At 38.1% G+C, this 15,997-nt stretch overlaps 2 protein-coding genes across 2 annotated transcripts in view; both read left to right on the top strand.

Annotated features, from left to right (window-relative positions):
• Positions 1–10,461, top strand: part of wdfy4 (WDFY family member 4) — a 64,361-nt gene extending 53,900 nt beyond the window's left edge. The window contains exons 54-64 of the mRNA XM_055169577.2: positions 385–538; positions 1,165–1,256; positions 2,192–2,404; positions 2,532–2,664; positions 3,436–3,593; positions 5,161–5,319; positions 5,499–5,678; positions 7,529–7,711; positions 8,139–8,235; positions 8,909–9,026; positions 9,216–10,461. Coding sequence (XP_055025552.2) covers positions 385–538; positions 1,165–1,256; positions 2,192–2,404; positions 2,532–2,664; positions 3,436–3,593; positions 5,161–5,319; positions 5,499–5,678; positions 7,529–7,711; positions 8,139–8,235; positions 8,909–9,026; positions 9,216–9,282 — 1,554 coding nt within the window. The 3' untranslated portion in view covers positions 9,283–10,461. The remainder of the gene's footprint in view (positions 1–384; positions 539–1,164; positions 1,257–2,191; positions 2,405–2,531; positions 2,665–3,435; positions 3,594–5,160; positions 5,320–5,498; positions 5,679–7,528; positions 7,712–8,138; positions 8,236–8,908; positions 9,027–9,215) is intronic.
• A 2,624-nt stretch (positions 10,462–13,085) lies between these two features.
• c11h10orf71 (chromosome 11 C10orf71 homolog) overlaps positions 13,086–15,997 on the top strand; it is a 40,685-nt gene continuing 37,773 nt past the window's right edge. Inside the window, exon 1 of the mRNA XM_073873365.1 lies at positions 13,086–13,283. The gene's annotated coding sequence lies outside the window, so the exon portion shown is untranslated. The remainder of the gene's footprint in view (positions 13,284–15,997) is intronic.

Genomic DNA, 15,997 nt, shown 5'->3' with positions numbered 1-15,997 from the left:
TTTGCTTCACTTGAGCAGCGTTTCTCCGTACAGTAATATTCGTAATTAGATTTGTGCCACTAACAGTATATTACTTTCATTCAATGAGGGCATATTATTTTACTACAAATTGCATAACTTCTCCAGAGATTTTCATCAAGACACATAAATTCCCTTGAAAAATAAAAAGCCTGAATCAATTGCTTGAAAATGTCTCAAATCTAAGCAGTTGTTTCTTAGTATACATAGAGATCTTATCTGTATTATGACTTTTAATGTAATAGTTCATTACTTCTTTTGCTGTCTTGCACTAAAAATAGCTATATCATCAGCATTTTGCTTTGAAATAATGCTCAGGAATGCACCCTTTCTAGACTTTTTGACTATTTCAAACTTATATTGCAGGGTGGATCGTTTGACATTCCCGAGCGGACGTTCTACTGCATTCAGAAGGAGTGGGAATCTGCATCTAAGGACAATATGAGTGATGTCAGAGAGCTCATTCCTGAGTTTTTCTACCTCCCAGACTTCCTTGTCAACTCCAACAACCTTGACTTTGGTAAATCATCTACCTTTACAGTGCCAAAAGAACATCATATTTTGTTATTTTATAAGTACACTCGCCTAAAGGATTATTAGGAACATCTGTTCAATTTCTCATTAATGCAATGGTTTAATGGTGCGGGGAATGTTTTCTTTGCACACTTTAGGCCCCTTAGTGCCAATTGCGCATCGTTTAAATGCCACTGCCTACCTGAGCATTGTTTCTGACCATGTCCCATTCCTTTATGACCACCATGTACCCATCCTCTGATGGCTACTTCCAGCAGGATAATGCAAATCCAATTGGTTTCTTGAACATGAGAATGAGTTCACTGTACTAAAATGGCCCCCACAGTCACCAGATCTCAACCCAATAGAGCATTTTGGGATGTGGTGGAACGGAAGCTTCGTGCCCTGGATGTGCATCCCACAAATTTCCATCAACTGCAATATGCTATCCTACCAATAAGGGCCAACATTTCTAAACAATGCTTTCAGCAGCTTGTTGAATCAATGTTACATAGAATTAAGGCAGTTCTGAAGGCGAAAGGGGGTCAAATACAGTATTTGTATGGTGTTCTTAATAATCCTTTAGGTGAGTGTATATAAGCTATAATTATTAATCTAGTAAAATGTATGCAGGTTGCATGGAGGACGGGACGGCCTTGGGCGACGTGGTTTTGCCACCATGGGCCAAAGGAGACCCGCAGGAGTTTATCAGGATGCACAGGGAGGTCAGTCTCTCTCTGGCACATTCAGAGTATTATATCAATATCAAAATGAGCTTTTGTTCATCACAGGGACAGTATGCTATACTGTTCTGCATACTTGAATTACTCTCAGATTATACACGAGATGGACAATAAGGGTCAGTGCCAGCACAGAACGCACCAAGTTTCATTAAAATAATATCAGTGTCTGTGCGGCATTGAGATCCAGCTGAAGTTAAATAATGTTTAGAGCTGCTTCATTTCTCGTGTTTCTTGAGATAATAAGCACTTGTTGAGTTCATCAAGAAAGCCCCATTGCTCTGTTTAACGCCATTGTAATTAGGAGATAACAGGGCCAATTCAGCACAAGTACAATATTTGCACTCTCCTATAACTCCATTACAGAAGCCTGCTGGTTATTGGAATGAATGCATTTGTTTCTTGCTATGTTACGCCTGCAGGCATATAAGGACCAGGCTTTATCAGTTCCCAATCTACAGAGCAATATTTGTATCATTTTTAGATGGCATAAAATGAGCTATTCTGTCTGCTCGCTTTCCTTCATATGCAAATGAAGGGTAATATAGGGATCTTCCACAATTTAGAGCCCGTGAGTTAGAGCCGGTGTGATTATTGTTGTAATTTTAAGTGCTGTTTTCGCTTTATATATGGTTAATGTTTGGACGTTTTAGGCCTTTTCTAAAATACTTTGAAAAAAAAGTAACTTAGCAACATAAAATTGGACTACCAACTTTTGGAACATAATTGTTTTTAGATCCGATTGTTTGAGCTGTAATCAGAATATTTCCTTCATATCTTTTGAAAATGTATTATTTTGCAATCTCTTCGAACCCGGCTTTTCTGCCCACACATTTGCAGAAATAAAAGTTATGGCATCACTAATACTGTAGTAGCCCCCATGCATATCTGCTGACTGACCGCTTTTGCGCTCTTCGCAGGCTCTTGAGAGCGATTATGTGAGTGCACGCCTGCATCTTTGGATTGATCTGATCTTCGGCTACAGACAGCAGGGTCTGCCCGCCGTGGAGTCTCTTAACACTTTTCACCCTTATTTTTACACTGACAAATACAACACAGCAAGCATGAAGGATCCTGTGATGAAAAGTACCATTCTTGGCTACATCAACAACTTCGGCCAAATGCCGAAGCAGGTAAGTGTATCGAGTTGTTCATTTGCTCTTTATAAATTAGTGTCCCATCTGTGTTTTCTTGCATAATGTGAGTTTAAATCACTTTGACTGAAAAGTGGTTAAAAACATGAGAGTTTTGCATTTCCAGCTCTTTACAAAACCACACCCAAGCCGCACATCTCCCAAAAGCTCTGCAGGAAAAGAGGCTTCGGTATCCAGCCAAATCATCCCATTTTTTTATAAACTGGACAAGCTCAAGCCTTCCCCCCAGCCCATTAAAGGTACAAGAATACATACATACATACAAAGGTACATACACAGAATCTGTGCTAGCCCCCCCATTTAATCATTCATAGTCACCTTGTTATTTTATTCCATTCCTCAATTATTTTTTACAAGATCTGGACGTGTCTGCGGGGAGCAATAGGAGCCGCAAGGCAGAAGATGCTTGCTAGACTTTTCACAGGCTCATTTTCTCAGTCATAGCTCGACTCCATTCAGCTCCCGCTATTTGTTAGGCCACTCTTGATGACACGGCCTCTGAGGCTTATTTAATAATCCGAATATCCCAAAAGGATCTCTCTGGAAAATTAGATGAATCTATTTCCATCTCTCCCACTCGATTGTCTCTCACTCAATATCTCGTTCTCACATCATGTGTTGCTTTATCATTCTGATCCGGTAAATCCAAGGAAAGATATAAAGGTCATCTTGAGAGATATTTGCAATCGTCTCAGAGGCTTCATTTAGATTTCTGTTACTGTCAGAGAGTAAGAGAGACTGACTGTGTCATACTGTACAGTACTTTATATAGGTCATTTATATGTGCCAATTTAAAACGTATTAACTTAATGTATGGCAGTTTTGTGTGATAATAAAAGATATGATAAGTATTTTAAAATTTTAATTGAAAATTTAGACAAAGTACAGTTTACTGTTGCATGTCACACTGCAACATACAGTAACATTGTCCTTGCTTGAAATTTCATATGATTTTCTAATAAAGTCACAGTATGTCAATGAACCTAATTGTTATCTGTGTCTCTTTGAAGAGCTGTCACTGGGGCCGGTGGGTCAGATAGTATGTAGAGAGAAGGACGTGTTGGCTGTCGAAAAGAACAAACTTCTCATCCCTCCACAGTGGACCACATACTTCTGCTGGGGTTCGTATGACCAGACCTGCACCTTTGTGAACTACACGGCCGAAAAGGTTTGCTTTATTTATTTGTTTACCCATAGGGGCAGTTTCCCAGACAGGGTTTAGGTTAAGCCAGGACAAGGCCTTAGTTATATTAGGACATTTAAGTAGTTCTTGCAAACATAGCTTACAAAATTAATACTGGTGTGCATCTTGAGACAAAACAATGGCACTGAGATATGTTTTTAAAGGATTAGTCCATTTTCTTAAAGGAAATCCAGATGGTTTACCGCCATGTCTTTCAAAATGTTGGTGTCTTTCTTTGTTCGGTCGAGAAGAAATTGTGTTTTTGGAGAAGACATTCCAGGATTTTTTTGTTTTGATGGACTTTAATGGACCCCAATACTTAACAGTTTTAATGCAGTTTAAAATTGCAGTTTCAAAGGACTCAAAACAATCCCAAACGAGGCATAAGGGTCTTAGCTAGCGAAACGACTGTCATCCTTGGCAAGAAAACCTCACGTAACTGCGTAATGCTGTGGAAAGGTCACGTGTTACATATATGAAATGCACATTTGCGGACCATTTTGAACAATAAACTGACATAAAGACATTACTTAGTATCATTCGACATACAACAACGTCGGAAGGGTCCTCTTTATCCACACTTGTAAACACTGGGGTGTAGTTTCGATACGTCATCCGTGACCTCTTGATGTGATGACATATTACGTGAGGTCGCGCCGGAGGAAGACGAGTTGTGGTTTTAAAGTGCTTTTTTTTCTTGCCAAAGACGGCAGTCGTTTCGCTGGATAGGACCCTTGTGCCTCGTTTGGGAGTGTTTAGAGTCCTTTTGAGTTGCATTGAAACTGTTAAGTGTTGGGGTCCATTAAAGTCCATTAAAATGAGAAAAGTCTTGGAACGTTTTCCTAAAAAAACATTATTTCTTCTCGACTGAACAAAAAAAGACATCAACATTTTGGATGACATGGTGGTGAGTAAATTATCTGGATTTTTTTTAAAAGAAAATGGACTAATCCTTTGAATTGAAAGGATAGTTCATCTTAAAATGAAAATTCTGTCATCATTTACTCATCCTCCTGTTGTTCTAAACCTGTATGAATTTCTTTTTTCTGATGAACACAAAAGAAGATATTTTGAGAAATGATGGTAAACACACAGCAGGTAGTGACCATAGACTTCCATAGTAGGAATAAAAAAAAATGATGGAATTTAATGGGTACTGTCAACTGTGTGCTAACCATCATTTATGAAAATACTTTCTTTATCATTTATCACAATACTTCTAAAATATGTTTTCCTACTATGGAAGTCTATGCTCACTATCTGCTGTGTGTTTACCATCATTTCTCAAAATATATTTTTTTGTTTTCATCAGAAAAAAGAAATTCATACAGGTTAATAACAACATGAGGATGAGTAAATGATGAAAGAATTTTAATTTTAATGTGAACTATCCCTTTAAGGCACCTCAAACACATTTTAGTCTGGGACTAGGATAAGCCCTATAAAGTTTATTCACTTATTTGATTCTCATCTTACAGTACATTGACATATATTATAAATTTGAATGCTGATGACTTAACAGGTTCAACAAATTCTTTCATACCCGTTTCAGAGCTTCGGAGTGTGTGAGAGTCTGTCAGACTGGGGGGAAGCTGTCTGTGCTTCCTGCCCTAACAGCAACACCATCATCACGGCCGGGACCAGCACTGTTGTGTGTGTGTGGGACATCTCCATCAGCAAAGACAAACTCAAACACATGAAACTCAAACAGGTCAGTACGTAAAAAAAAACATGTTCAATTCATCAATAATAGGACATTTTAATAGCAATTCAATAAAAATGTGGTTTGTATAATATTTACTACCCAAACCAAAATCATGCTTAAATTGCCTAATGTTGTTCCCTGTTACAGTGCGCAATTAACAGAAAGGAGTTTATTTTTCCTTCCAGACCTTGTATGGACACACAGATACAGTGACTTGTCTAGCAGCATCAGAAGCTCACAGCGTGATTATTAGCGGCTCTCTGGACCAGACCTGCATCCTGTGGGACCTGGAGGACCTCAGCTACATCACACAGTTACCAGGACATTCCTCTGGCGTGTCTGCCCTGGCTATTAATGACCTGACTGTGAGTATCCTGCTACAAAAAAACACACACAGAGGTCAGCCTGCATTTTAGCCCCAGAATCTCTCCCTGTCCATCTCACTCTTGTGTTTAATAAATTGGCCGGTGCAGTGGTTAGTTGAGTCTGGGTGATGACCTTGTTTGGAGTGTATCTGTGTGGTTTTTGGGCATTCCTGAAAGGGTGGGCATTTCCTTTCAGACCTGCTTTAATGCTTAAACACCCTGTTACATGGAAAGATATCTGCTACTATTAGTGCCAATAGAAATGATCTACAGCAGCCCTGATTTACAAATGAATGAATGTCATTATATAAAATAAATATTAAAAGAAGTGTCATTTATTTAAAAAAACATGCCAACAAGCATATAACATTTTAGTAAAAACTATTTTTTGTTAGGGTTTGAAGTCACAATGAAACAGAAGTTGCAATTGTCTTTATTTTCCTATTGTGACGTACTGTTTATCCAAGTGAAACCCAAAACCCAGTTCGATTCCCGGCTCGTGTCATTTGCCGATCCCATACCCCTCTCTCCTTCTTGTACTTTCCTGTCCCCTCCTTATTCACTGTTAAAAATAAAGACAAAATGGCCAAAAAAAAGAAGAATTGTCAAAGTCGATTTCATGGTGACTTTAATCAAACAAGATCTCGAAATGTACATTCGATGGACACTTGACTATCCCGTGAGCCACCAAGAGAGGAGTTATCCAACGAAGAAGAATGAGAGGCGTTGTTTTCGTTAATTGGCGCTGTCCCGTGAGCGGGACACCTACGTTTATTTCAATATGTTCTATGTAAATGTTAATTTATCACGACAAACTATATATTGTTGGAAAGGTCTAAGAATGTAGTTTTCATATTTCAAAACCTTTTAGCAGTAATAATAATGCAGTAACTGTAATTTATTAATTTGTGACACAAGTATGCAGCAAACCTCAAAGCAAACCAGCACAAACCTCAGTTTTTTGACAATTTTATGTATTAAAAATTAGACTATATTGCATTATTATTTATTACAAATAAATGTAAACTGCTTTAAAAAAAATATTTTCACCTCTAGACACTTCCCTAAAAAACGTTAAAGTGTCTTCTTTAAAACCAAAAATTACCAAAATTAAAACCAAAATTAGGCTTCTAGACAAAAAAAAAATGCCAGAGTTATATTAATTTAAAGGTCTATAACACCTTTTCACCAACCCCCCACTCAAAAAGGGCTGCGCCAGTTAAAGGGTTAAAAAGTGTCCGAAAGTGGTAATATTCAAATGCAAATACATATATTAGGGGCAGTTGACATTTCGCGTCTAAGACCGCATCGCTTTCCTTCTCCTTTTCCAATGCGCCTTCGACGCAGCAATTTGAAAAGTTTCAACTCGCTGCAGCGCTGACACGCCTGGAACCGCGTCACTCTCTTTGAGTGCGTTTGCTGCACGTCTGCATTTAAAATAACGTATAAGCGCGTGCAAAAGACGTGAAATGTGAACCGCCCCTTAAACAGCTCTCCTTTGTGGTTTAATTGAACTTGTTGTTATGACAACGTACACTATGTCAAGTGATGTAGTATGCGATTTTGGACGCAGCGTTACTGAAACATTGATGGCATCGTAATTACAATATGATGTTGACTGAGTGCTAATTGGACGGTCTTTGTTACATACATTTGCATACTAAATTGCTGATTGGTCTTTTTTGTCTGTCATCAGATGACAAAAATGGAAGACAAAATTCGAAATTCAAAATTATTTAATCCATTTATTTCTGTTCATGCCTTTCAAGAACTGGCTTTGCGAATCTAGTTTGTTGTCTAATGTACTGATATTCATACTTGTGGCGTAACATTTTTGTCTCTTTTTTTAGGTTGAGATTGTATCATGCTCCGACACCCATTTGTACCTCTGGACCATGAAGGGGCAACTGCTGGCCTCCATCAATGCTTCATGCGCGCCCGATGCAAACATTCTATGCTGCTGCTTTACGCAGAAGCACGAGTGGGACCCCCGCAACGTGATCATCACCGGCTGCGCAGACGGCATTGTCAGGGTACGATCCGAACTTCAGAACCGGCCTGAGATGATCGTGTAGTGAACTTTATAATGAGCGCGTTTTAAATGAGAAGTCTTCTCCAAAGACTACACCTTTGTGTTTAAGCAATAAATCTTTCCGCTAGCGTTTCCCGCTTAATAGTCAGGTAATATAGCTGCAAAATATTAAAATATGGTAACTGGGATATTGAAATGGGGCTCACAGGCTTGGCTCCGGAGTCCCTCAGAAGCATTAATAGTTACATGTGCTCACTTTAGATGAGGTAAGAGCAGTTATTAAATCAAAATGCTGCTTAAATTAGGCTTCAATTGGAGCCCGGACCTGCGACATCAGTGGCCGGCAGATTTGATTTATGAATATAGCTTCAATTGCATTCGATTTTTTTCTTCCTCTTTTTTTCATTAGCTGTGTGGTTCTGTTGCAGATATGGAAGACTGAATATACTAGAGTACAATTACCTGGACACGAGAAGAGCTCAATGTCTCAAGGGCATGTTTCGCCATCAGCTCCTGAACAAGCAGGTAACACTAATACACTTCACCTTAAGTTGGAACTGAGATCGAGCATAAATACGTGGATTTGTACATGTTGCCCCAGGCCACGAGACTCTTATAACCACAAGCTTCCTTAATGGCTCTAACGTGGACTTTCTCTGAATATTGGAAAACGGCGTGCTTTGCGACAAGAGATAAGAGTCGTTATTTTCTAATATACAAGTAATGTGTGAAATGAAATAGCCAGAACGAATACCAGACATCTTTCAAACATGCCGTGTGCAAATTGGATTGCTTATTTTTTAAGCGTGACGGTGCGGGCACACGGCCAGAGGTTTGGTTTTGAGCCATCCGAAGGAAAGTTCATAATGATGCACGGTTTCGTGCGACGCATTAGGGCTAGCTGCGAGGAATTACAGGGCAAAGTTATTAAACATACAGCCAGTAAACACTGATGAGCAATTTTGCTGATGTAGGCACGCAATTTAGAAAGCAATAATAACCAAATCCAATTTGGTACACATTGGTTACAGCACAGCGTCGGCGCGTGTAAGTATCAATGCGTTCAAATTAAATTGGGGGAACTCGTAACTGTGAAGGCTTTATATTAGATGTATTTCTCTCAATTTAGCAACGTGCTGACCATAAATAATCCGCCTGTCTCATATCTCACTCTTCTTTTTGTTTTTGCTTTTCATAGATGCCGGCTCGTGGAAGTGGGAAAGACACCTGGTGCTCTGTCGAGAGTTGAACCGCAATGCGTCCTCTCGTCGGCGTGGCAAAAATAACCCTGCGATTACTGCTCTGGGAATATCCAGGTATTGACAACAGCTTAAAATATGTTTTGATACATCCTTCCCATCTTGAATTGATTCATTGTTTAACTCTGTCTGGGCCTGTAAGGTTACAGCGGATCAGAGTGCTAGTAAGCGACCATTGTAAATATGATTCATCAATTTGCGTATTACTGATTTTCTAATGTTACATAATGAGGTCTGTAATTTCAGAACGCATGGCACACTGCTGGTAGGTGATGCCTGGGGTAGGGTGCACGGCTGGTCCTACGAGAACTGAAAACAGACCGCCGATCAATCGTCTGTCAGCCAGCGTTTCAGACGGCCACATGCCAACACCGTCTAGCTTAAGTGCTGCCTACGTGTGCACTTCACGCTCACCACTTCCAGCAGGACTGCTGACTTCAGGAGAGGCGCTCCCGGGTATGGTGAATTACAGGGGTGACGCATTCGTTCTTGGACTGGGTGAGGCTCGCTGGCCAGGGCCGGAAACACAACCCTGCTTATTTAAGAAATGCAAGTTGATGCTTGACTTTCATTGTATAGTAGCTCTTTCTCTCAGTCGACTGTCAGAAAGTCAAAGTAATGTTTATTTTATAAACACAGCTTTTCTGGAGATTCAAAGTTTCGTATTTGTTGTAAATGGTGTAACTCAAAGCAGCAGGGCTCTGCTTACTCTACTAGTGTGGGTTACACACTGTAAGGATGTTTGAAAACATGTTGCGTAGGCGATATTTTGTAATAGATTTTTTTAAGATAATCAAGCTGATTTTATTGGTTAAACCTAATATTCTTTAATTAGATATGAATAAAACTGTTTACACTTACTGCGGCGCTATTTCTATCTTGAAATAACATTTATTTTAAACACAAGGGAAAACTCTACATCTAAAGGGCTGAATCAACCCTCCCCAACCAATTACAGAAGGAGTTTCCATTGGCAATGTGCCCCGCATTCCCATCAGGGAGGGAAGAGCTGCATTTTGAAAACTTGCACATTCCATGATCAGGAGCATTCTGGAATAAATACTACTAAATGATGGTGTTATAATATTATAATTATAATTATTATTATAAAAATGTGCCAGGACCCTGTGGTCTGGATGTAATAATCTTAAAAAAGTGTATATAAAACAACACAGCTTTGACAGTTTATTATAAAACTTCTATTGTTTTGCAGTGCGGTAAAAAAGAAAACACGTTATTATGGATGCACCGATGTATCGGGATCAGGAAATATAAGCAATTTTTCCCACTGTGTGACATCGGACGATTGTTTCAAAACAGGGCAGATTATATTCTGGCAATGAAAAGGGGCAGAAAAACACATCCAAACTCATACTATGTGATTATTATTGAATTGCGTGACAATGTAAGCCAGGGGTCTCCAACCTTTTTGTGAGGGAGGGCTACCACAATAAATAAAACAGGGCTACTTTTTTATATAGTATACTTAAAACTTTTTTCTTTTATTTTATTTGTTTATATGTTTTATCATTGTTTAAAATGTTAACATGCATAATTTAAGCCAAGCTTATATAAAAATATCTAAAAAATAATAAAATTAAGGCTATTAATAGAATGTGCATTGGCGGGCACCTCACAGACTCCGTGTGGAGACCACTGATGTACGCTCTGTACTAACATAATAATTTGAAACAATGAGTAAAAAGCAAAACTATCTGTATTGGTAGAGGCCATTCTAAGTAATCGAATATCAGTATCAGCACAAAAATTTAGTATCAGTGCATCTCTACTGTAGGGCTTTCAAATGATTGGTCGCGATTAATCGCATACAAAATAAAAGTTTGTGTTTGCATAATATATGTGTGTGTGTGTAATTATTATGTATATAGAAATATGCACATTCTTGTTTGTATTTAACAAATATTTACGTGTGTGTGTGTGTGTGTGTATATTTATGTATATTTGCATATATTTTATCTTACATGGAAAGGAAAACACCACCGTTTTTCAATATTTTACTATGTTCTTACCTCAACTTGAATTAATTAATACATACATATTTTTTTTCAACACATGCACTCAATCTTTGTACAGCGCGTTGTGAATGTGTTGATATTTGGCCTGGCCCCATTCATTCCTTAGGATCCAAACTCTTTAAATAGGGAAAACATGGAAGTGTTTGGTGGCTTCTAAATTCATCCCTGTTTGGATCCTGGGGAATGAATGGGGCTGGGCTGGGTGCTGGCACATTCACAACGCATTGTACAAAGATTGAGTGCACGCATTGAAAAAAGATAGGTATGTATTAATTTGTCAAATTTGAGAACATAGTAAAATATTGAAAAATTGTGGTGTTTTCCTTTAAAATAATTTATATATATATTTTTAAAATGTTCACGTGTATGTATGTGAATTTAAATACACATAATAATTACACATATTATACAAACAAAAAATATTATTTTGTGTGCTATTAATCGCGATTAATCATTTGCCCACAACTAATCTCTACATGTTACATTGTTTTTATCCACTCTGAGTCACATGTCTAAAACATACTGAACATTCTGACATCTGAATCAGATCATGTCATGTGCCAAAGCTTTAGATCTTGAGCATTTGTTAAACTCACTGATGTATATTTATACATAATTCACAGCCATCTTCAACATGATTTGTAGATGTGTAACATCATTTGTTAAAAATGCCAGTACTAATGATTTTTATTATTTAAATAGCATCATTTAGTTATGACCTTGAATGACGCTTTTGTTTGCACGCAGTCCTGTTAATAAAAGGCAGTGTTTTGACATCCTTAATGAATCATCAGCGTGTATTTATTTTACAGAATTACAAGTGAATGTACAGATTTTAACATGTGGTTTCCTGGCAGAATCAAGTAGTTGATGTAATGTTTTTCAAGAGTTGTCCGGGCTACTGCGGTGGTTAAATCCATAGATTCAACACAGACTTCCATTAAGTTTTTCTGTAAACATAATTGCAACATGGACAATGGAAATGCTTTAATTAAGCAGATGTTTAAATGCCAGATTTTGAAGTAGCAGGCTGTGTACACATTTATTGTACAGTATGACGTTATCAGATGTCATTGCAATATAAAATGCCTAATGTTTTTATATCTATTATATAAATAGAACATTCTGCAATATCTCTAGGCTGCAAGCACTGACGTGGCAAAAACAACAACCCTAAAACATTGTCGGGTCCTCCACGGTTCTGCTGTCCAGATGTGTTGTGTAACTTTGCTGTGTACTAAGGGGCTTTTTGGCACATAAGTGCATGAGGCTCAGTCTGCTGCTCTCAAACATGCAGACAGCAGGGGAAAAGTGCAGATAAGAGCTGTGATTACTGGGAGTCCCACCAGGCCACGCTTCACTTCTCTCTCTAGGGAAGAGGGCTAATTGTTGCTCGCCTCTCCAACCTTAGGCTGCCTCCTTCTAATAGCCGTCATTAAGCGGCATGAATAATCCAATGGTGGGGGCCGGGCCATAAAGAAAACGAGGATGGGAATCTGAGATCAACTGTTCCATAAGGTTATATCGCCACTGTGCTCTTGTGTGTATACCAAGTGTAAATAGGTGTATTATGCTTGTTCTCACAATGTGGAACGTGAAGAATATATGGCAAAGTATGCATTGCTCTGCTTTGGGTTTGAATAAATAGTACTGTACTGTAAAAGGCACATTATAATGTTGAAATTAAATGGCTATGAGTAAAAGTATCAAATTATATTTTTTCTTGGAAACAGGAGAATTTACTTTGACCTATTACTGAATGTACATGTAGACTAGCCCATACTATACTACACTCTCAGAAAAAAATGGTACAACAGCTGTATGACATCCTTTACTAAAAGACCCTATACCATTTAGGTACAAATTAAGTGTTTACACAACTGTCATTAGGCTTGTTCGCCTTCATGCGGCCCGAAATAACTGACAGGCAGATGACGTCAAAGTACCGCGAGAGCGAGTTGAAATTAGACTTCTCTGTATGATTTCTCGAATCGCTCTCGCGATACTTTTACGTCATCCGCCTGTCAGTTATTCCGTCGCCGCATGAAGTCGAACAAGCCTAATAACAGTTGTGTAAAGACTGTTTCATTGGAGCACGCGCACTGTCGCGCGTTTGGACCAGAAATTAACTTTCGGTCTGTGCTTGTTTATCGGTTTGGCTAGCGACTAAACTGACCTCTGGAACAAATACCTCGTGTAAAATAAATATTTCGGTTTCTACAAGACGAGGGGAGACTGTGAGCATGTGCAACAATGTGCTGAGAGAGTTGGCATCCAGGTAAGAATATGTATGTTAATTTTACACAGGTTAGCTTAGTGTAACGTTAGTAGTTGATACACTTTAGCTATGAATTCAAATAAGGTAATTTAATTTGTTTTTATCAGACATAATCTAGAATTACTCTGTTGTTAATGATTCTTTGCGAAAGTCTACCGAAAGTTAAAGAGCACCTATTTCATTGATAAAAAGCAACGTTATTTTGTGTATTTGGCATAATACAATGTGTTTGCGTGGTTTATGGTTAAAACTAAACATTATTTTTCACATACCATACATTTTTGTAGCTCCAGATTTCACTCTCTTCCTGAAACGCACAGATTTAAAAAGCTCTGTGTCCCTGATTGGCCAGATAATCTGTATGTTGTGATTGGCCTGAATACCTCTGACATCAGCCGTAAATGTGACGCTCCTTACCATGTTTGAAAGACTCGGTTGCTAACAGGAGTTAACTTACAGGCTGTGAGTCCGAAGCAGGAAAAATAATGATAATGTCGGATCTTGTCAACATCACCAATCCCACGAAGAAAAAAAGAGATTTACATTGGAAACAACTCGCGTCATCGTTTACTTTGGGATATGTACCTTTTGCATATCGTTAATGTACTAATACACACTTACACACCAGAGGAAATTTTAAAACGTGAATCGGACCATAGGTGTTTCGTCCACAAACCCCAAAGGCTGTTAGTTTAATGTTGTTGTTGTTAAAACCGCCTTTTAGATCTATTTTATGTAACATGTATTGAATTTTAAAGTTATAAGATCTTAACTTTTCCACTCCATCCCAACAAGAAATTCCAGGCAGTTTTATTTAAAGGTAAAAAAACTGAAAAAGAAATGGCAAAATTGTACAGGCCTAAACATAAGATTATTCAACATGTTTCTTAAATAAAACAGTACATGTTTCATATTTCATACTCCATAAATCCCCACATCAGGAGCTTCTTCAATATCCATCCAAAACACCAGATAACATAAAACTCAAAAATTATTTTCCTTAGCGCATATGTAAATATTTCATGATCCATCTATAGACTTTTTTCAATGCTTTGTGAGGAGAAAAGAGCATCATGGTCATCTTGAACTGTTATTGCACAGAAGAAAAAAAAATATTCCATAGTGTTTCCCAGAAAAACAACAGCATATGGTTTTGAACCGACATGAGGGCATGTTAAATAATGACGACAAGATTATATTTTTTGATGAAACAACATGCACCTCCATATAGGAACAATATGATTTTTCAGCTTAAGCATCTGCCTTTAATTGTGTTTTCAAGTGTTGTTGAAAACACATCCGAATTAAGAGCAGCTGAATTTGTGTCGATGGCTTCATACTCAGCTTGCCCTAATGTGTAAGTCTTTAGTTTGTGGTACACTCTGATCTGGAGCCTTCCCCCTGGAGAAAACTGAACATTCTCCCTTTGTTCTGGGTTTTGTATAGTTGCGGCATCATCCGCACAAAGCTCCACACACGAGAGCACAGAGGCCTTTCTCAGAGAAGATTCGAGAGTAGCAGAACAAACGGCACGCAGCTAGTCTGAGCCGTCCTGCCGTGCAAAAACAAAGCAGGACGGCAGAAGGTCGTCGTCTTGAGTGTAGATGAGACGAGAGACTTTGATGGAGAGCATAGCTGTGCATTTATGTTCCCTGCTAATGTCTCCGAGTGATCCAGAGCCGGGGGCCGCAGGAGCAACTGCATCTCTCTGTCGTTCATGAGAAGACCCCTCTGCATCTGCTCATTAATATGCACTGTGACCACAACGAAGAGGGGGAGTCGCTCTCTTTAACCTTTGTGCATGCGGCTAATTGTGCTAAGTAGAGCCGCTTAATAGACTGGAAAATAATCACCATATATCTCATGGAGAGAAGCAAATGACCTTCTCAAAAGACAATAGCCATCTCAATTTTAATACATCGGTGATTTTATGATATTAAATGTCAAACCATTTGGGCTCCTCTGAATAATTAAATCAAATAAATTATAGCACCTAGGCAGAACCATCTTGTAGCCTAACCCAATTATAATGCACTGTAAAGCTAATTATTAAGCATGATTACAATTAGTATGATTTTAATAAATGTAACCAATAAAGGGTTCATCACAGTCACTGGCTCTTAACTATGTGTAGGAGACATTAGAGAGAGAAATCCAGCTAGATTGCTAAACTCAAGAACAGACAGTAGGAGAATATAGGATGAATTCAAACCTCATACTGTGAATGTGCTTATAATAGCTGTACTGCTATGTGTACCACAACACGACCTAACCAGACTGTGTTATGTTGATGGGTAGTTGACGTGTCCTGTGGTGTGACATCCTATACCTCATTTAAAACTATTTTAAAGAGGATTTTGTTACTTTTATAATTACTGTGCATGCAATTTTTATGATCTAATATTCATTGAGAGACTACGTGGAATTTTTGCACTTATAAAAATTCATTTGTCATACCACATGACTGTTTAAAACACTTTTTAAAATGGGTTGAAAAGTAAATGATAATCAGTCAGAATACGCAAAATATACACTTTCTAATGTAACTTTGTTAGTTTGTACACACTAAAAAAATAATGGGTCAACCCAGTGACTGCACTTAAAAAAATTATTATTTATTTATTTTATTTTTTTTTTATAAAAAATTATTTCAACTTAAAAAAAGTTACCTGGTTGCCTTAAAATTTAATTTAAAAAAGTTTAGTTGACAATAT

This window comes from Misgurnus anguillicaudatus, chromosome 11 (assembly GCF_027580225.2).
Source record: "Misgurnus anguillicaudatus chromosome 11, ASM2758022v2, whole genome shotgun sequence".
NCBI lineage: Eukaryota > Metazoa > Chordata > Actinopteri > Cypriniformes > Cobitidae > Misgurnus > Misgurnus anguillicaudatus.
Note: the sequence above shows the minus strand (reverse complement) of the source record. Positions and strands in the feature narration are given on the sequence as shown.